General features: G+C 36.5%; 1 protein-coding gene across 1 annotated transcript in view; it reads left to right on the plus strand.

Moving 5' to 3' along the window:
• LOC145769262 (uncharacterized) overlaps positions 1-23,152 on the plus strand; it is a 34,024-nt gene extending 10,872 nt beyond the window's left edge. Inside the window, exons 7-21 of the mRNA XM_082580843.1 lie at positions 2,728-2,887; positions 3,459-3,675; positions 4,129-4,284; positions 4,936-5,061; positions 5,790-5,820; positions 6,092-6,182; positions 7,683-7,728; positions 9,179-9,347; positions 9,915-10,075; positions 13,318-13,501; positions 14,094-14,161; positions 14,657-14,831; positions 16,930-17,037; positions 17,304-17,406; positions 21,885-23,152. Coding sequence (XP_082436969.1) covers positions 2,728-2,887; positions 3,459-3,675; positions 4,129-4,284; positions 4,936-5,061; positions 5,790-5,820; positions 6,092-6,182; positions 7,683-7,728; positions 9,179-9,347; positions 9,915-10,075; positions 13,318-13,501; positions 14,094-14,161; positions 14,657-14,831; positions 16,930-17,037; positions 17,304-17,406; positions 21,885-22,030 — 1,941 coding nt within the window. The 3' untranslated portion in view covers positions 22,031-23,152. The remainder of the gene's footprint in view (positions 1-2,727; positions 2,888-3,458; positions 3,676-4,128; positions 4,285-4,935; positions 5,062-5,789; positions 5,821-6,091; positions 6,183-7,682; positions 7,729-9,178; positions 9,348-9,914; positions 10,076-13,317; positions 13,502-14,093; positions 14,162-14,656; positions 14,832-16,929; positions 17,038-17,303; positions 17,407-21,884) is intronic.
• Positions 23,153-26,977: the final 3,825 nt, after the last annotated feature.

Consider the following 26,977-nt stretch of genomic DNA (forward strand, 5'->3'; position numbering starts at 1 on the left):
TACTAATCAAACTTGTAATTGTAACAAAGGCTACGTTGGCCTACCTAAATTTTTAGTTTCTTATCATCTTGGACAGCTTCACTATTATTTATTTATTTTTATTTGTTTGTCTCAATTAGCCAATTATAATTATCATTGATGAGTTTAGGGGTGGCTGCTTGACTTAAGGACCTTGAATGGTCACTTCGCAGACTCCCGCTGTTGTAATGCTTTCACCATTTTCTTTTTTAATTGTGATCTTTTCAACAGTTTTTACTGTGCATTGTGTTCTCATTTATTGTATTTCTTCCACAGTAAACATCTATCTATTTATTTAGACATACAAATAAAGCAGCTTCAACGAGTTTAACACATTTTATTACACAAATAATATTTATTTTTGTGAAACTTGGTTTGCAATTGTGATAATATATATTTTATGTGCAAGGATGGTTTTATTGAGATTTTAAATGTTAATTGGCTGTCTAATGAAATTCTACCTGCCTAATGGACATTCTAACTAATTTGACTATCCAACTCCATTAAATTATCTCCACACAATTATTACTCGAATTATAATTATAGTTATCAGAAGGTGTTCGTATAATATTGTAGGTCTATAACAAAAATGAATTTAAACATTATATATAGAATAACGAAACAATAAGAGGTTACAAATTATATTTAAACACTCATCCAAATTGTATGCGTTCCAATTTTTATTCTCTCTCGTGTCTCTTCGTCTCTCTCCTGTCTGTTTGTCTCTCTCGGTCAAAGGGCAAATGTGAAAAGTTTTATTTTCTGATCCCTTTTTTATTCAGAGCAGCTTAGATGAAAAAATACAAAATCTTTAGGAAATGACGTATGGGTTAAAATGGTTTACTTGTTAGGAAGGAATGTCTCGGTGGCTTAGTGGTTAGTGCGCCCGCCTCTGAATCGGTAGGCATGGGTTCGATACCTTGACGGGTAATACCAAAGACTTTTAAATGGTACTGAATCTAATTCCTCCTTGGCACTGAGCAGTGGAATGGATTCGGGTAATAATGTACTCAGTTGCGCCTCTATACGGCTGCATTGACACTGTCTGCATTGTAAAGCGCTGAGAAGCAACGCATTCTGCGATGGATACAGCGCTATATAAAAACTAACATTATTATTAAAACATGTTTGACTTGATACTGTATTGCTACACAACGCTTCAAAATTATTTTACAAAACAAAGATCTAAACAAGACTACCACAGGTATTACCGCCGCTGCTCGCCTACTTAATTTTAGTGGATAGTCTGGTAGATCAGTCGTCAACCTGCACTTAATTACTCCTGACTTGACACCCACACTGTCTCAAATACCACACTCAGTTAAATCACCAAATGGGTAACACAGTATAATTGTGGCTCAAGCCTATGATATAAACACTTAAAGGAATAACAATGACCAACTTAATTCGAGTGATGAGGTTGATGAAAGGATTACCAATTATTGAAACAACCACTGTCTAGTAATTAAGAGACAGCAAAACACGTCCTGACTCTAGCGATGTCAGTATCTAAAAGACAGTTCCAAAGCGATCGCGAGATGACGTCACGAGATTAATTGATCGACAATCGATAAAGAATTTAACAGTTGCAAGAACGCTCAGATTTGAAGGGGATCCGTAACAACAGGTATTTGTATGTTTGTGTAGAGTCGGTTCTAAAACAACTTATTCCAGCCAACAAATCAGTTCTGCTCCAGCCAGTCCTATTCTAGCATACACATCTGCAACGTTGAAGCAAGTAAAAAGTACTGATTTGCTGGCTGGAATAACGCGATGCAGTTGTCCCTTAAGGCATTTTTTTAATGACTACCGGTTCTTTGCAGCGTTTGTTCTTTATTGTTAATCGAGTCAGTTTAATTGTTTTTATTTTATCTTGTACGGAAAGCAACAAAGGGGAGCACGAGACAGGAGTTCAGGCGGCACTAAAGTAAATAGAGGAGTGGCTACAAAAGAAAGACGTTGTAACACACAAAAATAGTAAAATTTGTTTATTCGGATTTAATTGGATCCATTTGGTTTGATCCCGACGTGGTTCGATTAAAGCGAGGTTGACTGCATTAAACGAATTATTAAAAATGTCACATTTGCACACTACACACAATGATAAAGCTTGTCAGGGCTATTTTGTTGCAAAATATCTACAGAGATATTTTAGTATTACCTTTTAAAATCTTTGCAAGATTAATAGATCCAAGTTGATGCTGCAGAAAAGACACAAGTGTTTGATTACATTATTATTACAGTGTTATTTTCTCTTGGCATAAATAATTCTAACTTTGAACAAAACTTATTTGTACTGGCTTCGGGCTTTTCTGCTCAACCATGCACCAATGAGGAATGGCCTTTCTCTTCTTGTGAATGTGATGCCGAGGAACAGACAGCAGACCACATCATCAACAACTGCCACATTTTCAACCAACCTAACAAAATGGAAAGTCTGCATTTCTCAGATGATGAAACCAAAGACTGGCTGCGCTCTATTCCCTTCCAGTGTAGTCTAAAAATATCGTGAATCTGGGGTGGTCAATGGATACGCCCTTGGCCCTAGAAGCTCATACGATGACAATTTTAACTTTGAACAAGTCTGATTTGTAGCTTGTTAGTTAAAGTAGAATAGAGCAAAACAATTTGAATACCTTGGCCTTAGTAAATTTCAACTTGGTGTCTAACCTGAACTATTTTCGAAGCGATTAAGATGAATATTTTCAGATTGTTTCTTGCAATTGTACGGACGCGTGGATTGGCGACGAATGTGAATTGGACAGAGATGGATGTGAGTCGGGTCCTTGCTATCCTAACGTCACTTGTACAGACGCAGTTGCTCCAGAGGCTGGTGAGACCTGTGGCGAATGTCCAGCAGGAACATCAGGTATACTAATATCATGTAGGCCTGTTGATAACTCAAAAGGACTGCAAAAAGGCAAAATGTTTACTTGGTCGAAATAGTATTTTTATATCTGTGGCGCCTTGATTGAATTTAATTAATAATTATTATGAGAATGTTAGTTGCAGTTGCTTATTATCACAAAAAGTAAAAGCACTTTAGTTTTTGAACCTTTTAAATTTAATTTCTGCAATTACAGCTTTACTCGTTTTCATGGAATATTTTTTTCAAATAGAGATGAAATGCTAAACTGGCCAAGCTAACTTTTTCATAACAATGAAAATTTCATTACAAGTCATAAATAAACAAGCAACACAATTTTTTTTCACCGAAATTTTATTATTTTTCATCTAAGTCTGACTTACCAATGCGTTTATTTAATTTATATGCGTTTATATTTTAACATTGCGTTATATTTAACCAATGCGTTTATTTAATTTTGAAACTTATACTGTCCTTTTTACATCCCGTGCATTTACGGTAAAAAAAGGCCTAAAAGCCAGCTGTTTGATTCCATCATAGCATGTAAAAACATACAAGCACAACATAATTTCAGGTGATGGGAGAGAATGTGTCACAATAGACTTGTGCCAGACAGTAGCAAACTGCAGCCAAGGTTGCACACCGCGCTTCAACGCTTTCCAGTGCTTTTGTAGCGACGGATTTCGTGCGAACGCCGCGGACGACAGCCTTTGTGACGACATAAACGAATGCATGGAATCATCACCATGTTTCACTGGTTCGGAATGCAACAACACGATTGGAAGTTTTGAGTAAGGAATTAGTTTCTCTTTCAATGGAATTTTTTCGTCGTTTTCAATTTGATAGAGCTTTGCTAGAGAGTTGATCTTGTACCAAAAGCACACAAAGCAAGGTAACATAACCTGATTTAACATGTTTAGGTTTATTTTTAACATCCACATAAATAAAAACCAGTTAAATAAAACCATAAGCTGGTAGCAGTAAAGTTTATTGTGACAAAACAATAAAGTTTACTATGTAACTGACAGCTCACATTCTTCACAATTAACAATAACACTTTCTCAAGCTTTGGTTCCACTTACTTTAAAACGACGCACCATAAAATAAGACTTAATATTGATAATTGAGTACACTTGTTGTCTTTGCAACATCTTCAAATCACATTCATAAATTTTACACAGACCATGAAAAAAGAAATTTTATCATATAACCAGGATCAATTGAAACACTTTTGTTATTGTTAGTTGCAACTGTATCGAGGGCACAACGTCTGGTGACAACAGCTGTGAGGACATAAATGAGTGTGCTGAAGATGATCTAAATGAATGTGATCCCATCTCCACATCATGTGAGAATGTATATGGAACTTATAACTGTGACTGCAAAACTGGATATGAAAGGTGAACACAGATTTTTTCAACAAATTTGACTCGCCTTGAACGCTTTGATCTACTGTACTCTAGAACATTATACAAAAGTATTAATAAAAGTATCATACGACCATCAAATAAACTTGATGCAACCGCACAGCTGAAAAGCCAAATTAATTAAGCTTATTTTTGTGGCCTGGCATTTTGCTGTATAACAGTTTACGATATTGTTCTGGTGGTTTTGTCTGTAATATTATTAGTTAGTTTTACATTTCTCTGCTACTTCTTCGATTATTCGACTTAGACATTGTGACTTGAGTTAAGTTTTTTTCCTGGTTATATTTTCTTCAAGCACTAGTCTGTTGCAAATTATCTTCAATTTGTTATGTTTCTTGATTGTGCTAATATAAGATCTTTGCCCACCACATAAAAACCAAATTTGTTTTTACGTTATTTATAATCCAGTCTTTCTATCGAACATCTAGTTGTTTGATACTCACCATTCCCATCAAATCATGCTTGCTTTCACTAAATGTATATGTTGCCCAAAATAAGCATCTCACTTAAACGACTACGTTGGACTCAGTGATTTCATGCAATCAATTTGAACATTTCATCAGCTGAACGTTGCTTTCGCAGAGACAAATCTCGCCCTAAATTTATTATCTATGTACTTTGTAGGCCTGCAAGTGATCCCCCACAAACCCCGTGCATGGAAATCGATGAATGCGACACGAACCTACATAATTGCATGGACGAATCTGAGGACTGCCTGAACACGAACGGTTCATTTGTTTGTGAATGCAAGTAAGTCTATTTGCCATTTGAAACAGAAATATAGAGAACTTAACAATAGAAACAAATAAAACCCGCATGTTGCGATTGCCGGCACTTGTAACTGCTTCCTTAGAAAAATCTACTTTTTTTATGATTTAATAGGACAAGCTTTGTGAGCTAGCCTATGTTTATTTTTGTGTGTCATAACAGTTGGCTGTTGATACTTCAAAGAAATAACTATTTGTATGAAACTTAACGGGGCGCGTTCACACAAGATTGTGATCTGCCTGTTCGTACAAAGTACTGTATGTTTTCAGGTAAGTAGGCTACTGTATTTATCTGAAATGTGAGTTGGTAGTCTATCGGCTCAGTTTGTAGTGTCACCAATTTCCGGGGACGTACAGGGAGATGGGTTTGTTAGTAAAGTTTTTCCTCATTTATTGACGTGCTAGTATACGTATGCAAACGGTAAATCATTGCAAAAAAGACGGATTGTGTTTGCTCAAATAGCAGTTAGGCTACTTTTTTATTTTCCATAGATTAGACCAGACATGTGCAACCGGTATACAAGCCATCTTAACTTATATTTCATTGTTTCAGTCCTTGGCGGTAATATCGAAATGAAAAAGTGATGAATCGTAAAAACTTGTGAATAGCTGGGCGCACGTTTTGATGTGGTTCAATTAAAGCAAGTGCTAATTTTCGCGGGCTGTGTAATGTTGCGCTGAAGCTTTCAAAAGACTTTCTTTTGTTTTTAGAACAGGATTTGCGAAACATGCAATAAAAGAGGTAAGTACACACTTGTGTGTTTACTACTCAATGAAATGAGGATTGGTAGTATCAATCTTGTACTGCGACTCTTGACAGTTTGAAATTCATCGTAAAGTATGTGTCGTTTGGCAAGACACTTAATGATGTGCGTGAAGGTGGTCAGGGAAATTAGTTTTTTTGTCTTCTCATCGACATATTTTAAATCTTTAATTACTGAGCGTAGGCCTGAAAGAAGAAAAAAGCTTTATCCAGCGGTTTACTAATAACATTGCCTTTTTTTAATTACTAGACTTGTGAAAATATAAACGAATGTGCAAATAATCCATGTCCGGCAAATCTGACTTGTTTTGACACCATCGGATCATTCAACTGTTCAGACAGTGAGTTATCGCTATGTAATGCAGGCTTTTTGTTGTATCTTATTTTTATGTATATTCCATACGGTAGCCCATTAAAAACATGAAAAAATTCTGCCATAGCCACTGTAACCTCAACCCACTTAACCAATTATAAGCTACGTTTTTGTGATACGAAAAAGCACAATAAGCAGAAGATAAAAATAAAAAAAACGAACATTTCGTAGTCAGCAACATGACCTAGCAGGTGAACGTAAGAGAACTAATCGTTTCAATTCCGTGGGTTCGATACCCATTACCCACCCTTGTCATAACTCTTTTTTCTTCTGTAATTACCAAACTAATTTCAAAGCAAAAATCAACTCTCTGGCTGAATGCTAGAAGGGTCACATTGGCGATAGCCACTTGCACGTCATGGACAACATAGCTTCTGATTGGTTCGAGATTTGGCTGTGACAGAATTTATTTTTTTAAAGTGGCTACCATTCAATACAATGACCAACAAACGATGTTGATTGTCGCTGAACGTTTCAAAGCAACTGAAACAAAACAACAACATTGTATTTATTTAATCAAATAACTAGAAAGGTTAGGTTAGAGAATCAAATTGAGAAAATTCTCTAGTGAATTTCTTGAGAACAGCACAACCGCTAACCTGAAAGATTTCTATTCTGGTTTGCCATTAAGCAAATTATTTTCGAGATAAGAGTTTGAATATTCTCATTGAAGGAAACATTTTTTTTTTTTTTTTTTATAACTTGTATGTCAGACACAAACAAACATAAGCATTGTATTTATTGCCGTGTGAGATTCTTGATGTGGTGTGACAGGCGTGATTGTAACAACTTGCAGTTATAAAAATGAAATGTTTCTATGAAAGTGCGTTCTTCATGCATCTCGTGAAACTTTACATGACAAAGAAAAAATTGTGAGTTGTACTATGTGCATGATCGTGTTAGATTTCCCATCATCTGTCACAAATTTGTAAATATATTTCAAGCATGGCCACCTGGAGATGCGGCCTGATTTGTTACATTTTGCAGATTTTGATTACAGCTACTGCTAGTGCTTGACTGACATATTTTGAGATGTTTTTACTTTTTGCGGTTTCCTAATAACAAAAAACTTTTTTGTTGCCTTGGGGAAGCAGTAGCAAATGAGAAAAAGTAAGTTGAAAAACGCAAAATCAGACTGTTATTTAAAATTAACAGTCTGACTAAAATTTACAAAATCAAATTTTCTTTGTTTTTCAACGTGTGAGGATGTTAAAACCTATTGTGTCATCTGGGGAAAAGAATAAAAAAAGCGTAAAAATCTAATTTTTAGAAAAAATTACTTAAACGTTCGCCCAAAGTTAGAAAAACCTGGAAATTTCTGCAAAATGTGACAAATCAGGCCGTATCTTTAGGTGGCCATGTTTCAAGTCTCCGGATGTTCTTTGAAACTACTTGAAGTCTGTCGCGAGTTCCTTGTCAGGTCACAAAGGTGAATGACGTAAATATTACGTTTTCTTATTTTATCTAGGAGAGCTTCCTCCTCTGATTGAATGCAGCGATCGTGCAATAATCAGGTAAAGCAAAGGTGTAGTTACTGAAGTGTTTAGTGAAGCAACAAATGCGTGTCTGTAATTACTGTGGTCAATTAATTTGTGATTAAAGTCCATACTTTGTTCGATTGGTGTGATCTGCAAGCAATTGTTCAATGAATTCTATCGATCAAAATCGTCCGGAAGAGCGACGAAGGCGACCGAACATTGCTTAGAAGAGAGTTGGTTTGTTGCTCATCGAGAACCGGAAGCCAGAAAAAAGTTAATAACATGTCAATTTTTATAGCATTTTGTTGACTTGGTCTTTCACAGCCGCTGTGGTATCATTACATTGTATAATATGCAGCATGCTATTGTATTAATGTGACATGTCTGGACGTAAAATAGAGAGGATTTTACGTTACTTTTATTGAAATAGGCCTAATGTAATTTACATTTTGATGATCAACTATTTTATCATGATCACGGAAATTAATAGTAGCCTTTTGTGCAAATCCAAAAACGCGGTTATAACTTTTGCAACCGGATGAGTTATATTGTTGTAGGTTATCAAAGAAGTAACATTAAGTTGTTCTTTATCTATTTCATTAATTTTCAACTTAAACCTCACCTTAAAGATAATTTTAAATTCCACAAAATTCATGAATTTAAAATTTTCACGTCTTTTTCCGTTCCCGAAGTCCAACACCATCGCCTCTACGTGGCGGAACTAGTAATGCTGAGGATTAACCCGAAGCAGCCAAGATGGTGGGGCTCTGTAGATCAGAACTGGCCGACCTACTACAATAAAATAAACTCTTGGCCACATATACCTCGATGAAAACGTCTGGTGGAATAAATGTTCACGATGGGTTATTCAAGTATGCAAGCACACATATTTCTAGGCTAAAATTGCGGAAACCATAATGGCAAAGGAACGTTTGCAATGGGGGTTCTTTCAAGGGTTCGACACAAAACAAATCAAAACATAAAAATTATGTCTCCACGCAATCTAACTTAGTTTAAAATTTTGTTATATTTTTTTACTTCTCTTCTTCTCTCGTATTGTCGCTATATGTCAGGGCATCCGTTGGTTAGCCACTGCCTGGTGTCGTCATCGATGGAAACTAGGCCTTCCATACCATGGGGTGGTCTATATAGCCGGCAATCCTTGATTTTCGTTTCGTTTGTTTTATTTTCGTTTGAACATATCGGCAGAGCGCTTCTTTCAAAACATATTTCTTCTTCTTCTTCTTCTTCTCTCGTGTTGTCGCTATATGTGAGGGCATCCGTTGGTTAGCCACTGCCTGGTGTCATCATCGATGGAAATAACTTACTGGTACAATGGTACACAGGTACAGTGGTACAGTTTTTACTAAATACTAGTACTAGTACCTATAACTCTATATAGTATTTCACATGTTTTGGAAATGAATCTTTTCTCGTAATGTTGATCCATTGTGAAATTAATAATTAATTTTTTTATTATTAACAGAATTACAACAGAAAAACTTCACGCACTTAATGTCGGGTTCAACGACCATGTCGTGATATCTCCTATACGACTGAACAACTTAAACAGCCTTAATGCAAAATGTATCCAGAATTTTGGCCCATCGGTAACGTTTCAATTGGACCTCAATGACTGCTCTTCATTCATTGAAGTATGTGTTTTAGTGTAGAGAAAGTAACGTTTTAGTAACTTGAGACAAGTTACAGTTGAACAGCGTGATAGTGTTGTAGTATTTATCTCTTGCCAACATTGTGATTTCCTCGTTTACTTTACAAAAGCGTACGACGCATGTGGCGTACGACGCATGTGGCGTACGACGCATGTGGCACAACAAGCACCTTTCCTTTTAACTGCTTTGCAAGAGTGTCGCAGGCTTATGTTTAAAACTATGTTAGAAGTTTGTGGTGTAGGTCTAATATGTTATCTATTGCCATTAGTTTGTCGTTACATTATTTTGTTTTGTGTTCAGTTAGTCAGTCCAATGTTTATCGCAAGTGTAAGCAATCAAAAAAAAAAAAGATTATGCTATTTGTATGCCTAAAAAGCTTTGTCCACGCCAAAGTATGATATAAGTTCGTTTTAGGCTCATGGCGCTTGTATAATGTTTATCTGAGTTCAAAATATAATTTGAATACAAATAACTTATATCTTTGCATGTGCATTTCAATAACTTTTGTCACAATTGATTTTTGTCACCTTTGCCATGTCACAATCACAGGAAAATGATAACTTCATTTACGTCACATACGTGATTCGTAATCAGCCATACATAGACCCCACCTCTGTCATCTCAGTGTTCGAAGATTATTATTTCAACGCAACTTGCAAGTTCGACAGAACAAGCAATATCACTGGCGACCCAATAGTTTCATCTATAAAGTAAGTTGGTTTTAAGTAGTTTTTAAGTAAGATTTTAAGTATTTTTTACAACTCTTGCACTATGTTTTCCTGTTGTAGGGGTTGATTCTACCCAGTTAATTTAAACCAGTGCTCTTGCCAACTCTAGCCACCTCCTTCCTATGTACGAACTAGGAAAATATCAAAACCAATCCTTTGGTTCCTATCACAACAAACGACTCTATAGTCCTGACACAAATACAAGGTCTTCTCAGTCTACAAAGTGACTTTAATTCCTATAAATATTCAGACTATGTAGGCTATGGGTTATACTTTTTTCTTGGAAGAAGGAAAAAGGTTAACACAAAAACACAAGAAGAAAAGTCCACAGTAATTTCAAGTCTTCATCAACTTAAAGTGATGCGTTGCCTTTTTGTTTGTTTATTTTTTTTTTATAGCCTTCGATAAACAGATGATACTTTTTGCATTGCATTGTCAATAGAAAACCAATCGCAAAAGCTAATCGACTAAGTCACTAAGCAAAGCAGCGTTGCACTGTCGACGCAATAAAATGCACACCAAAACGAAACAGAATGCATAGTAACTACAAATCAAAATAATTTCTAGAGCTTGTGAAGTTTAACCGATGAAACACTTTTAAAATAAGTTGGAACTATCAAAGTATTGGCTTCAACTAGTGCAAGTGATGTAAGACATATGGAAATAATATTCGTATGCCTGAATGGATTGCTATTGCTAAACAAACTTTATCGTATTACTTGAAAATGTGATACAGACCAAAACTGCTTCAATATTTATCATACTTATAGTATTATAACGTTACATCTGATGCAAAGCATATCTCATCGGCTACAGCAAAAAAAGGGCCCAGCAATAATAATAAAAAATTACAGTTTTTAGACACATCATTAGATCTTAAGAACTAGAAACATTAGGAACATGTGGCAAAAAAGACATGGACAAAAATATAGCCTTGCAAAAAGACCTTAAAACCTACACAGATTTGCACACACGGCATATTCTGCAGTCTCCAGTGTACAGAAACAACGAAAAGTCATTTTGTGTTTGTTTTATTTATTATTGAATTATTGAAATTTAAGAAAAAAGGCACTATTGTAATCTGATAGTTTTTCGGACGACAGTTTTCGCGAAACGACAGTTGTTCTTTCAATACAGTTCATCGAACAACAACCCGAACACGCCAAGGGATTTGATGAATTTGGATTTTGTAATAATTGGTGTTTTTTGGGAAAGTTGAAGCTTCTTGGGATTATTGGCAGGAAATGAGATGGGATGGAGTTGAAGACACATTTTGGGAGGGAAGATGGAAAATGTCAAGGATAAAAAGGGATGAAAGATTTGGATGATGGGAAGGAAGACTATCTTCCATCAAGTTTAGACATTTAAATGCACTACATTGAAGAACCTCGCTCTTGAATTATTCTATTTCTGTGAACATTGAACGTTAGGCTATGTGGCAGCATGTAAAGCAATTTGAAAACTAAAACGCAAACTGTGATAATAAAAATAAATGAATTAATCAAATTTATTTCAGTATAGCTTCACATACCGGTGTGGTACATGATAGATAAAATTAATACATCAAACACACAACTTTTATCCATGTGGAAGCTATACCGTGGAGTCACCGAAATATAAAGCATAAGGTTTTCTAAGTCCAAGTGTTCCCTTAACAAAACTTTAGCCAGAAGAAGAGTGAGCATGCTTGCATAACCCACACCCGACAGCAACCACCTTGAAAACAAAATAAGAAACAGCCACTCCTACTCTAGCTTAATCTGCAAAAACTTGTTGACAATACACCTGCAAGCATCGAAAAACAAACAATTCTCTACGTGATATCTATCCTATACCCCTTATGTTTCACATAAATTAACAGGACGCAAATAACAGTCACTTTGTGGTAATTTATATTACAGTATATTTGTAAGGATGGTTTAAAATGTTAATTGTCTGTCTTATGAAATTCTGTTTGTCTAACCTAACGGGTATTCTAACTAATTGGCTATCTGACTCCATTAACTATTTCACACAATTATTACTCGAATTATAACTTTTAGTTATCAAAAGGTGTTCATATAATAGTGTAGGTTTATAACAAAAGTGAATTTAAACATTATAGAATAACGAAATAAAAGATTACGAATTTTAACATTTCAACAGTCGTCCAAATTGTTACGTAAAATTACACAATCAATTTAATGTTTTCTAAGCTGAGCTGGTCTGACTTGAGCTCTCGCCAAATGCGAAAAAAAAACATTTTATTCCCTGCACTCTTTTTCCTATTTACTTCGGAAGCAGGTTGCATGGAAAATTACAGAATCTTTAGAAAATAATAGATAGGTTAAACTGGTTCACTATAGTTAAAGAAAAGGAAACTTGTTTGACGCAATAATGGATGGCTACAACTTCAACGCATTCCACCTCGCTGTGCTCCCTGCACAACAAGTGTTGAAGTTGCGCCGAAACAAGGCCACAGATTCCTCCAGGGATGTGCAGTCGGAGTTGTAAAGTCGGCGGGATTTTGGCGGATCCAGAGTCGGAGTTGGCCAGTTATAATCCGAGAAGTCGGTGTGTACATTTTTTGCCCGACTCCACAATCCTGGATTCGTCTTGTAATTGTAAGCTACAATCTACATATAACATCAAACGGTGAGTAATCTTCAGAATAATATTGTAGTAAACTTTTTAGCTGAAATTCAGCTACAAAATTTTCAAATGGAAGATGTAAGAAAATTTTGAGATGGAATGGAAGATTTTTGAGATGGAATGGGAAATGGAATGGTAGGTTTATATGATGGAATGGAAAAATATCTCAGGTTGGAAGATGGAAGAAACGTCTTTCATTTCATCCCACCACATACTTTGATTGTTGAGTTTGTTAGAATATGGCTTTTTAGGAACTGCTGGATGTGGAACTTTGAGGATTGGAATTTGAGGTGTATTCATTCAAACTTTATTCACCAAACATTTCTCAGTCGTTCGAGGAACTGTTGTTTCAATCAACTGTTGTAGTATATCATGTAGGCTACTGGTTTATTTAGGGGGTTAGTGTTTTTAGACCAATAGACTACTGAAGTTCCAAAATTTATAGAAATTCTTACAAAAGCTCGTTTATCAGTCGGGAATGATACTAACTGTTGCTGTGCAGAGAACCGTTCGTTCAAGTACAGACATTTTATTGCTTTAGAATTACGATCGCTGCAGTTGTTTGACATCATGTGTGTTTACTTCGTATTTAGGAAAGCTCGGCTTGAGGACGATGTTGCACAAGCCAAGTTTGAGCTCGATATTTCTTTCTACAAAGATTATGACTTTGAAGAAAAACTTCCCAAAGAAAATTTACAAGTTTACATATACGATGACGTATTCGTTAAAATTTCGCTGCCGGAATTGGCACAACGTGACGAAAATTTCATACTGCAGGTAACCGAATTTCAGAACTTCGTCTATTGACACACTCAATATATTTTGAGTTGCAGTGATGCACTCACCTAACTTTGAATGTGTCTTGTAGATAAAAGGTTTTTTGTGTTGTCTGCAATGCACTCTTATCTGGCGTGTTACCTCCAGGGGTCAATCTTTTTCTAGCCAACTATGATTGGAACGTAGCAATTGAAAACCTCTAAGTAATATGCAGACATATTTTAATTTACTATATTCTACCAGGGAAGCTACAAATGTTTGTACCTTAACTTAAAATGTCATAAAAATCGCACACCACAGCGTTCAATTCAACAAAGACTGATAATCCAACTCGCATTTGCTGATATGAAAATTCTTTTTCTTTCAGACCCAATGTAACCTTATGAAACAAAATAGCCTACTACAAAATATTGCAAAAATAAGTTTATTAAAGATGTCAAGAAATATACAGCATTGGAATTTATTGCATCAGTAAATATTTAAAAGAAAACTGTGCGTACAAGATCAGTTTGATCTTATTGATGATTATTACTGATAGAGTAAATCTTAATACTGTATTTTGAAATTATTAAGTAATGTCACAATTTGACAGATGAAAAAGTGTTTCGCAACGCCTTACAGGGACAGTTACAATCTGATGTACGAGCTGATATCCGACAGGTGAGAACACAAAATCTTTATGATACCTCCACTTAGTTACTATAGTTAACTTCTACTTCAAATAACTTAAACATGAGTGTTGTGTCTTATAAAAAAAAAAAGGTGAGTCCCATGCTTGAACCAAGCATCGGGGAATGAGAAGATAAGGTTCTCATTATACTAAGCCATCGACACTAACGACAGCAGAGTTGCCAGTTCTTTTCTCTTGGTCGCCTTTCTTTCAGCAACTACGCCCACCCAATTTATTACACCATGGATAGAGGTGAGCGGTGTTTATCAACAACCAGCTTAAGCCGAGAGTCAAACATGATTTGTATCATTGGAAAGGGAGCGCTTTATCCGCTGCGCTATTTCACCGCTCTTGCAGCCGTATAGAATTCTTACAATTAACATTTAAACAGTTCAATTGATACAGACATAATCAATAGACCTACGGCATATTCTGAAAGTACTTACAATAGAGAATGTATCATTTACTTTATTCGTTGTTTCAAGCTGCCCTGCCGATACATTTGTGACCGTTAAAGACAACTACGAACCTTTGTGTGGATCATTCAAGTTCAAGGCGTTTGTATGGAGAGACATTGCAGCCGCAGATCAGAAGATCATTGTTAGTTGTGACGTCACGATCTGTTACAAAGAAAGTAACAACTCGTGTGAGCGCGATCATGTAAGTGCGAGTCAATCATTTTCCTGCTAATCACAGGTGGAAGTGGACAAAGTCATATCTGATTTTGGTAGTAGATGTATCTGTAGCAGGGTGAATCATATTTCAACCATTTTTTTCTTGTCAACAAGCCTGGGGTTTGATGTGATGGGGAATTGGGTGAAAACTCGACATCTCAAAATTTTTGTTCACTATGAGGTCATAAACTGAGGGGCCTTTGAAGTTCTAAAAAAACAATTCTTACCTACTTCGAAAACTACCTACTACCAACTAAAACTCACAAAATTAAACTAAAACTACTTACTAGTAGCACAATTACAGAGTGACAAAATTATTGTCAAAATAAGCAGAAGAGACGATTTCTTATTACTTCTTTATAATCGTAAAGTTTCTATGGGCGAGCCACTACTGTGATGAGAAATGAATAAATATTTTAGATGTCGGGTTTTTACCCAAAATATTAATGAAACCAAACTTTTTGAAAATCGAATATGGTAAAAATGTAAAACACCCTACATAGTAAACGTAGTCCCATCTTTTAGCTCAATGAATAAACCTTAATTTATTTTCAACAAACAGTGCATTTTAATTGAAATCTTCGGCTCTAAGTGTCAGGCCTCACAAGCAAGAAGAACTCTCGAAAGATGTGCTTAAATACCAACTTGGCGTGTAGCTCTCTAGACTCAACGCCTTCTAGTAGCCTAAATGAACTGGTTTGCAGGCCAGCGCCATTTCAACAATCCACGAAACTTTATACTGTCGAAGTTGGTGACTGGGCCTGCATCAGTGGCTCTACAATGCAAAACTGCCACAGTAAAACTTCCAAAAAGACTCAGTCACAAAAACATACGCGACGCTAGCTGCTCAACATAGAAGTGAAAGCATCAAAATAAATTTGTTTCAATGCATTATTCCGATTTTAATTGACCAATTGACCAATCATACACTCAACTTTTCAAAAACATTTACGCGGAAATAATTCGGCTGCACAAAGACTCTGAACCATTTCAGATTCAAAAAGGGGTACGTCAAGGTGACACAATATTTCCAAAACTTTTTACAGCAACCTTAGAAGAAATTTTTAAGCAACTTAATTGGGAAGAAAAAGGAATCAAAATTGATGGTGAATACATAAACCATTTACATTTTGCTGATGACATCATCCTTATATCTGAGCAACCTAAACAACTACTAACAATGCTAAGTGAACTCAATACAGAAAGCAAAAAGATTGGCCTTCATATGAACTTTAACAAAACGAAAGTTATGTTTAACAAACTGGCAGACATCGACAGCAATAGTCTTTTGGACGGAGCGACTATCGAAAAAGTTGATCACTATATATATCTTGGCCAAAAAATTACAACCAACTCCAAAAAAGAAGATGAAATCTAAAGAAGAATATCACTTGGATGGGAAGCCTTCGGAAGAGCAAGTTCGATATTTAAGTCAAAACTGCCTCTTTCTCTCAAGAAGCAAGTCTACGATCAATGCATCCTTCCAAACGCTACATATGGTGCAGAAACTTGGAACCTTACAAAAAAATTAACACTTAAACTAAGAACTATACAGAGAGCACATGAACGAATCATGATGGGTTTAACATGGCGAGATAAAAAGACTGCCGAATGGATCAGAAATCAAACGAAATTACGAGATATATTGAGCACAATCAAGAACTAAAATGGTCCTGGGCAGGACATATAGCAAGATATCAGGACAATAGATGGACTAAAAAATTAACAACATGGACACCACGAGAAACCAAAAGAAAGAAAGGAAAACCGAAAGTAAGATGGAAGGACGACATTGACAAACAATGCAATACAACCAATTGGTACCAACTAGCACATAATTATGTAAATTGGCATGAAAAGGGGAAGGCTTACGCTCTGCAGTGGGCTCTCACAGACTGAAAATGATGATGATGATTAACATTTTATGAAGATTGCTTTGTGCATTTAGTTCTCTATTAATCTGGTCAGTAGACTATTGATTATTATCTAATGCCGGAAAAATAAACAAACTTAAATAATATGCCACATCCAGTATTGATTTTTAATATTACACAAACGTTAATTAATCCCTAATACATTTTCAGGTTTGCGTCGGCAGAAAGCGCCGTGATTTACCAAACACGGCGAAGACCATGAGACTGACTTCAAATCCTTTGACGGTTCTAAAATTAAAAAACAATCCTTGCGATGTGGTAAGAAATGCTTATAACTTCAAAATCAGAATTGCTAATTTGATTGATCAAACAATATATTGATCTACTAACAAAGCGATTATACATTAACAATGGTTGTAAATTGCTGGACACGCTCAGGGTTGGTGTGGTTTTGGTTACAATATCCATAGATAAGAACCACCTTCGGGCAAAAACAGCTGACAATGCTTGTAACCTTTGTTTTTTGTATCAAGAAAGTGCCTCACAACTACATTCGTGATATCACATTGGCTTTGTTTTATTAGAATAACGGGGGTTGCTCAGATGAATGCTGGATGGCTAGTGGCAAGGTGAGATGTGTGTGCTCGTCTGGGAGAATACTTGGAAAAGATGAGAAAACTTGCTATGGTATGTCGACTATCTTTAAATGGAACCATCTTTTACATGTTTTGTGTATTTATCTTATTAAACAATAAATACTATTAGTACTACAAAAAGTGCTCAATGCCAAGCAAAAAGCCAAGCAGAGCGAATTAAATCAAATATAGTTATTGGACTTATTGCTCTCTATCTTTGACAGCCTGTTTCACCCTAAAAGGAGGATCATCAGAAGGCTTTTATTCAAATAGAATCTATTTCTATTCTATTTGAATAAGGATCTTCTGATGATCCTCCTTTTAGGGTGAAACAAACTGTCAAGGATTTAGAGAGAAATAACTATATTTGATTTCTTTATCTTATTTGTATTATTTAAGAGTTAAGTAAGCTTCCCATGGCACCATCAAGATTTAAACACACACCAGCGGAGTAAAGCTCCGCTGAATGGCTACGTCACTCAATATGCCTTGGCAGGTGAAATCTTCTATTCCAAAATATGTTTTATATTTTTCACCTCCCATACAACGATTGTCACCGCCTTTCGATTAATAACATGCCTCCTTAACGCAATATAATCCGAGATGTGGGCGGTAGGCTATTCTTTTGTAGCACCGCTACTTTTGTTGTGGCGATAGCTGAGCTACAACTTTGTTAGAGTAGCGGCTGCAGTAGCGACACTACCAATTTCCTAATGCAGCGATGGCGAATAAGCGTACATTTGTTTCAGCCGTACTTACGCTACCAGGTGCTTTTCAACAGAATGTGGAAACAATGAGTCGTTTTTAAGGAATTTTGATGGATAAAAATGCTATTTTACCATAAACTTGTTTTGCATAACGACGTTGAAATGGTAGTGTAAGAGAATTTTGTTTTCAAACATGATGTCATTCGTGTTCAAGGTTATTATGACTTCACAAAGTACTTAAATAAGGTTTTTCAGTGGCAGCTTAAGACAAAAGTAGAGAGAGCGTACGTTACTTTTGATCTGAGTAGCGGAAGCTGCGGCCCGTTACTTCTCATCGACTGGTAGAGACTAGTGAAATAGTGAGAGTCCGCCCTTTTAGCATATCGTCAGACTAATAAAGTAATGGCGTAACTTACTTTTTGACGAAATTGAGATATTAGTGTTTTGTAGGTCCCTAAAATGTAGCGCATCAGCCATATAATTTTGTAAGACCTACGATAACGATAAAGTGGTATTTTCGTATAAATGTCAAATGGCCTAACTCAAACCATGACTTAGGCCATTTTACAAATCTTTTTAATCGTTTGTTGGAAATAAAGCTTTCCCCCAACAGAGCAGATGGTCAGAAGACGACGATCTAAATTGTATAGAAATAGAGCTTCCACTTCATCACAAGTCTAGACAATTAATTTAGCACAAAATAATTATGTTTTTTTCTATTCTATGTATCGCAATCTTGGCCATTTCCAAGTAACTACCCTACTTCAATCAATCTGTTTTCTTTCTGTTCTTTTGAGAAGCTTCATTTTCCTAGCACTCTGGTAGTTTGACTTATCACCTCACACTGTGATACAGATCAGATCTTCTCAATGCACCGTTTCTCGGAGGCTTCTTGCACCCATGGCAGGTTTTTGTAGAAAGCCATTGTTAGACACTTAATTAATTGTCAGCTTAATATCACACTTAGCAACTTTATAAGCTCATTGCTGGTTCTTCGCCATCATTCTTGAGTTCCACTGATGGGAGGAGAACATAGGAAAACATAGATTTCAAAACGTTTGAATTGACTTTTATGTGTAAGTAAATGTGCTAAAATGGGAAAAGAGGAAAATCACTTTTTCGCGAAATTTCTCAATGACTTGACTACTGTAAATTCCCATTACTGTAGAAAGGTCATAACGTACAGAAAGAAGAATTTTTTGTATCTTGGAACTACCATAATCCAACGTCATCGGCAATACAAAGAGCTTGCTGAATCATCAGGAATAAGATCATTGAGCACAGCCTATTTTAGTGAAGTATTTCATAATGAGAACTTCTCCGTCTTCATCGTCGGCTCCAGCTCGTGTCCGAGCATTGGTTTGTCTTCAAATTGAATTTGGCTTTGGATGGTGATGTCGTATGTGGCTTTGGAAGCCCAGTCTATGATGGAAAAGACGTGGGCAAAAGGCACTGGGAGACAATCATCATAGATCCGCCGCCAATGTGTGAAACCGGGCTGGAGGCTTCTAACTCTTCCAAGCTTGCCCCCGTTACCCGTGATATCATCGCCATTGGGCTTTGTTTGGTCCAGGTCCAAATTGAGACAAAGGCCATTCGCTTGTATGGTTATTTAAGGTGGTCTTAACTACACGAGGGCTATACGCACACACTCTTGGCCAGCTCCATGTTCACTGCGGTCCAATAAGATCGAAACGTGCAGCTTCAGGGGAACTGGTTCCAATGGGCTGCCGAGTGCTCTGTTCATACAACGTAAGGATCAGTGCGACGTGTGTTTCATTCAAACACAGTAATATTACCAAGGAACAATAGAATGACCAAGGAACAATAGAATGACCATATCAAGTTGAAGAATGAAGCTTGAGATGAGGACGAAAGACAAAGAGTCTGCTAGCACAGTAAAATCCGTATGGACAATGGATTCACAGGCTGTACTTCTGTGTCCCAAAACTAAGGCAAACAGTATGTACTATAAAACCAAGCTGCAGGTACACAATTTTACATTATTCAATCTTGAATCAAATAATGCTTATTGCTCTATTTGGAATCAAACAAAAAGTGATTTACGCAGTGAAGTATTGGCTTTCTTGCAGTTTAATCATTTCGAACGGATAATTTCTGGAAGCCCCGGTCTGGAGGAGATAGTTATTTGGAGTGATGGGTGTGGATATCAAAATAGAAACTCTAATGTTTCTAGTGGCTACTGTGCCCTTGCATGGAAGCATGGCATCACTATTACTCAGAAGTACCTCGTGGCTGGTCACATTGAAATGGAGTGCGATAGCATGCACATTGCACAGTACTATCGAGCGAAAATTGGTAAACGACATTTTTACGACGAGAGATTACGAAATTATCATCCAGAATGCCAGCATCAGACCGCATCTCAACAATGTACAGAGGATGCAACACAGTGATTTTATGAAAATCGATGGATGATGCTTGTTGAATATCAGGTCTGGAAAGAAAGCTGTAGATTCCACGGTTCATGATCTTAGAGGCCTGGATCATGAAAGCAGTGGAAAGGTATTGTACAAGGTCCCATTATGTGAGGCTGCACAGTGGGAGGATCTGCCACAGCGGTCACAAACAAACTTAGGCAACACTACATGAATTCCTATTTTTTCAAGCCATCTTCCAATCAAATTGAGGAAATACAATGATCTCCAATCTATGAAACATGTTATGTCAACAGGGTGCCACTCTTTTTTTGATAATTTTCCTCATTACTGATAATTTATTCAGCTTGTCTTGCCAACTCTGAACTGTTTTTGGGCAAAATATGCAGTCCAGCATGAAATACAACTCCTATCGTTAGATTGGAGTTGCTATTAGGGATTTTTCTGTTAATTCTAGTCGTATTATTACTGTTATTATGTCATCGTTAGAAAACTCATATTGATAAACCCAAAATATCAAATGGCCTAAGTCATGTCTGTGCATTCGGAAAATGGCCTAAGTCATCCCAGCACATTATGGGATGCAAAATGAAGCAAATCAAAGTAATGCATGCTCATTGTACTTGTGTCAACATGCCATTTTCGTTTAACTGTACAATAAATACGATAAAAACAACTGTGTATACAGTTTTTTTCGATTATCTCAAAACAAGAAATAATGAGTTACGCCATTACTTTATTAGTCTGACGATATTGTAACAGTAGCAATAGCGAGCTACTTTCCAAGCAGCAGTTGCCCACCTCTGGCAAAAATGCTATGATGAATTGGCTGAACCATGGCTACCTAAAGATACGGCCTGATTTGTCACATTTTGCAGAAATTTTCAGATTTTGCTAACTTTGGGCAAATGTTGAAATAAATTTATCTAAAAACTATATTTCTACGCTTTCTTTGCTGCTCTAACCAGATGACACAATAGGTTTTAACATCCGCAGATGTTGAAAAACAAAGACAATTTGATTTCGAAGATTTTAGTCAGACTGTTAATTTTTAAATAATAGAAATAGTCTAATTCAGCGTTTTTCAACTTACATTTTCTCATTTTGCTGCTGCTTCCCTAAGGCAGCAAAAGGCTTTTATATCATTAGGAGACAGCAAAAAGTAAAAAAATCTCAGAAAGTGTCAGTCAAACACTTGTAGGCCTATAGTAGCTATAATCAAAATCTGCAATATGTGACAAATCAGGCCGCATCTCCAGGTGGCCATACTGAACATATTTGATTTTATAAGCATATGTGTATTGAACCGTTAGCTTATATTAAACTATCGAATAACAACGGTTAAAATTTTAAGGTATTGTTGCATCAATCTAGCGCACATAAACTTTAATTTTCAGTTGAATTAAATTATATTTATTATACAGATCGAGATCAACTTACCAAGAGCCTTAATGAAGAAATACAAGTGACTGGTGACGTTGTCCAGGCTCAACAATATCTGTTATTGGCGCTGATGGCGGGTGTGCTCTTGGTCCTTTGTTACGTCGTGTATAAACGATTTAAATCATAAACCATTATTTCGTGGCTGATGTTATCGGCAAACTGTGAACAGCTGGCTTGAAATGTGAAACATAGTCTGACAGGCCGCTTTATTGTGACGAAGTTCCGCATGTAACAATGTACTCGGTCAAGTTTTAATGAACCCGGTCTATACATGAAGGCTTGGAAGGCCTTTGTAATGGGCTGTTCACTTCCCAGCGACGTTAAAACTATGAGCAATCAACATTATTCATACATCTATGCAGAAATTAAATAAACCGCTATCTGATGTTACCGTACTGATGTTTGGTATTTGGTAGCAGTGGCGGCTCGTCTATAGAAACTGCAGAACTGCAGCACCCCCTGCACATTTCAGAATTTTATTTTTTTTATTAATTTCACGTTTTTTTTCATTTTCTCTATAGATCCTACTGACTAGAAGTTTCATAATTTCTGGATTTTAAAAAATATTATGATTTTTTAAGTTTTGTATTTGGCAGCTCTGAACTGCAAGCCCTGCAGTTGCGATCTTATAAAAGAAGAACAAAGAGAAATTGTGACGTCATATTTTGGCTGAGGTTGCTTCAAATCCCACAATTTCGAACTGCAAATTTTGCAGTTGCTGGTCACGTGGTCAGGCCAGCTACTGTTGCAAATACTGTTGTTTTCAAGCACGATATTAGGTGGCTGCGACTGATGCTGTTACATGGTTAGACTAATGTGCTTTACTTTCTGCACGAAAAGATAAAGCTTAGACTAGGTTTTCATTATTGTTGTTAAATTAAATTTTACCTAGGTTCATTGTTAACTTACCGGTACGACAATAAGTTAAGGCCAAAGGTCACATGCTAAAACAGCCTATTTAAACGTGTTGAACATCAGGAAATTGAGTGCTAAAATAGCCTCAGAATTCATGAAATACCACTAAAATAAGGTCAAATTTTATGGGGGTCTTGTCCCTAGACCCCTTGGCATCGCGCCTTTGGCGCTCGCTCTTTCACGTATAGGCTACCTCCGGTTGCAGCATCCCCTGCTATAAATACCACGAGCCGCCACTGTTTGGTAGAACAAGAAAAGCTACAAAAATACCTAAATAAAAAGGGTAATGCAAATATTGTACTTCTTTATTTAACGAACACAAAATAAACTGGCAAAAAACATCTTGTTTACAAAGCATTTTTCTTGTCACTTCTCAATCACTGATCGAATTTTTAGCAAATGTCATAAAAAAAGTCACAATTAGTCCAAATGTTAGACAAAAAAATTTCCTGCATTACGATGTTCAAATAATACTTTTACTGAAAAACGCGTTTTGGTCACCACTTTGCTGATCAATTATAGTTGCTTTAAAGACAGCTGTGGTCATGAAACGTTACCCTACAGCAGGGGTAGGCAACCTACGGCCCGCGGGCCGGATCCGGCCCGCCAAGCAAAATTATCCGGCCCGCAGCATTTTTGCAAATTGTAGTTGGCGGGCCAAAACGAACATCCCATTATTTTATGCTGCCATTTGGTTTTACATAACAGAATTAAGATTACTAAATGTTATGTAAAACTTTCGCAATTTTTACTTTTCCATATTTATCCGTAACGCTCACTTGTAATCACGTAGCATGTGTACTTATGCCGCAACAATGCTTAGTTAGGGCATTGTCGCCATTTTGAATTTCCTTGATATTCTTTCTCTGCGAACTGCATTTTAGAGAGAGCGACGTTGCAGGCCTGACAGATAGTTTGATAGATTTGAAGTTTTAAGAATTAGTTTGTTTGAAGGTTGATAATTTAGAAATATGTGTAGCTTAGGAAGCAGGAATTGGCCTTTTTAGTGACAGCCGGTCCAGACTTTTAAATTACTTTATTTTTTAGAGTTATAATTTACTCCCAGTTCCATTTTTCCGTTTTTTTCAACAAGTGATTCTTGTCTTTGAAGAATTTGCTACTTGTTAGAATCCACCAAGCATAGGAAATTATCACAAAGCGCCTTTGTACCCGCGACCTATCGATCACGGGTCGCTTTGTTATAGTAAACTAGGTTTGGGGCAAAATTTAGCTTAAGCTTGCAGAAGGTAGCATCAAGGTAGGCCTACTTGGCAGTTTCACCTTGAAGTCCGGTTATATTAGCCTATTTACTAGTTGCTAGTTGCAGGCTACATGAGTTGCGTTAGTAATAGTCAATTAACCGTATATTTAACGGCAAGTTGAGAACACAACTTACTGATGACCACTTGCAAGATGTTATGATTCTTGCCTCATCCAACCTATCACCTGACCTTCAGAAACTTTCTAGCAGGAAACAACATCAAATATCACATTAATGTTGTGCTGTCAATAAATAAAGTACTTGGTGTTTTTCGTTACCAATTCTTACTATTTTTCTTTATATTAATCTATATAAGCCTATAGTAGCTAAATATGGAGATACTCTGATAAGAACGCCAATTTTAACAATATTATGAAAAGTAAAGAAAACGGAAGTGCAAATGGAAAACTTGTACGGCCCGTTGACATCTGCGCAGTTTTGTTTTGGCCCGCGACTGAAGAAAGGTTGCCGACCCCTGCCCTACAGCATGGTGTATCATTTATCAAGCTGTGACAGCGGGATTAGCTATAAAACGATACGTTGACGGACCTTCAAAACAATGATTTCTTCAATGACCGGTTTATTCAATGTCCTGTAACGCACATGCTGAACATTTTTTCCTACTTTGAGAATAGATTTTATGTAAGACATTTTTTTTCCTAACCCTTAAACGCCTATGTGGGTCTCTAGTGACCCGAGCTGTCTTTACTTTCCCCATATCTTTTGGGGCATCTACCTATATTCTGTGTGACTTCCAGTATTCTCAAAGCATTTATTCTTCGTCCATTTCACATTTATAATTTTAAAGATATTCCACTGGTAAAATAGTTACTGCTGTTTTAGAAGAAAAAGCTTATAGGTAATAGTGTTAGGTAATGTTATGGTAATAGTGTTAGGTAATGGTATCTTAGGTAATAGTGTGACTTTTTTTAAATAACAGTTTATTTTGCCAGCAGTAACTTTTTAAAGTACCGGTTCCACAAATATTAAATTTAGTTCATATAATAAAGAAACCATGAAGCAACTTCCTATCACCTTGCTAGGTACGATGAAAAAAAATAGGCGAGAACTTTCCGTTGAATTTGCAGCAAGCAAGACGAGAAGGGTTGGATCAAGCTTGTTTGGCTTTAGTGACAGGCAAACGTTAGTATTGTATGTGCCAAGGAAAAACAAAATTGTAGTATTACTACCAACTATGCATAATGATAACAAAGTTGATGCAGATAAAGGTTTGCCTGACATGATACAAGACTATAATGCTACTAAAGCAGCTGTTGACAAAGTTGTCCAACTTTTTCACAGCTACAGTGTGCAGAAAAGGACAAAGCGCTGGCCACTTGCCTACTTCTACAACTGCCTCAATATTGCGGGTATCAATAGCATGGTGGTCTTCCGAGTTAAATTTCCAGAAAGGGAAAAATAAGCAAGTCATCGAAGCCGAATATTTCTGGAAAACTTAGGTATGAGTTTGCTTCATCCATGGCTACAACGTCGAGTGCAAGTAAAACAGCTTCAAAGAGCTGCTAAACTACCGCTACAAAAATGTGGATACAAAATTGACACCGACTGTTCGCAATCGTCAGCTACACATGAGGGTGGAAAGCGTAAAAGACGGCGGTGCCACAACTGCCACATCTGTCCATCTTCTCTGGATCGTAAAACACCTCATGTGTGCGAGGAATGTAATGAGCCGTGTTATATCGATCACCAACAAGTCACGGTTTGATGCTCCTATTGTGCAGCATGATTCTTGTGCTTAGCGTCATCATGGCTACCACATTAGAGCACCTATAGTAAACTGAAATTTATTGCTTTTCTTTCTGTTTTTGTTGAGTTTTGAAGTTACACATTATTTCAATTCTTTTCTGTTGTTAACAGTTTGCAGTGTTGATCTTAAATTTGATTACTTTTCCAAAAAAAAATGTTACATTTGCAATTATTGTAAATTTTGTTAGTTCTTTTCGAAGTACAGTATTATGCTTTGGAGTGTATAATAGTGAACTTGCAACACGTTGATTTGTTTCATAACCATATTTATTTAAGAAAGATGTACAAATTGAAAGATAAAGCAATGCCCTTTAACAGGCCGGGTCACTTGAGACCCAGATAGGTAATAACGGTTGGTGAAACACATAGGCGTTTAAGGGTTAAGGGTAGTTTAATGTTTTTGTCACAATTCCACTTCTTCGCTATAGTAAGTCAATAATAGTTAGCCTATTTATGTGCGAAGATAGGCTATGCAGTAGTTACTGAAAAAAGTTGTCCACCTTCAGTTGGAGCGTTCTACCTTTTGTGCACGAACAAAAGGCAAAAGCAAACTGCTCTGGTTCGGCTCTCAGGGTGTGCGACTGAGCGTATGAGCAATATATTTTGAGGATTGCTTATACAGGCCAACAAAAAAAAAATTGGCACAACAAGTGAGAGTCATTTTAAAGTATTTCAGGGCCACTGATTCCAAAAATGCACTTAGTTTTTTCGAACTGACTCTAGTTTTCGAGATATTCAACAACGAAAATATTTTTGAAATCGTTACTACTCAAAATATTCAATTGGCACATTACTTATTTTCAGCCCTGTTTACCATTGTGATGTCATAATTGCACTTGTCTAGTTCAATTGATTGATATTGCAGGAAACTTCAAAACGCAAGCAAGGGTTGAAATAATAATAATAATAACAACATTTATATAGCGCCACATCCACAGTCAAACTATGCTCCTGGGCGCTGTACATGACAATGGTGATAATACGGTAATTTCAGTCATAATGTTCATTGAAGTAGAACGTTTTCAAGCGAGTTTTGAATTCATTTAAATTTTCTGCTTCTTTCACACAAATAGGCAAACAGTTCCAGCAACTGGCAGCAACAACTGGGAAGGTACGATTTCCATATTGTGT

Source organism: Aplidium turbinatum, chromosome 4 (genome assembly GCF_918807975.1).
Source record: "Aplidium turbinatum chromosome 4, kaAplTurb1.1, whole genome shotgun sequence".
Classification (NCBI taxonomy): Eukaryota; Metazoa; Chordata; class Ascidiacea; order Aplousobranchia; family Polyclinidae; genus Aplidium; species Aplidium turbinatum.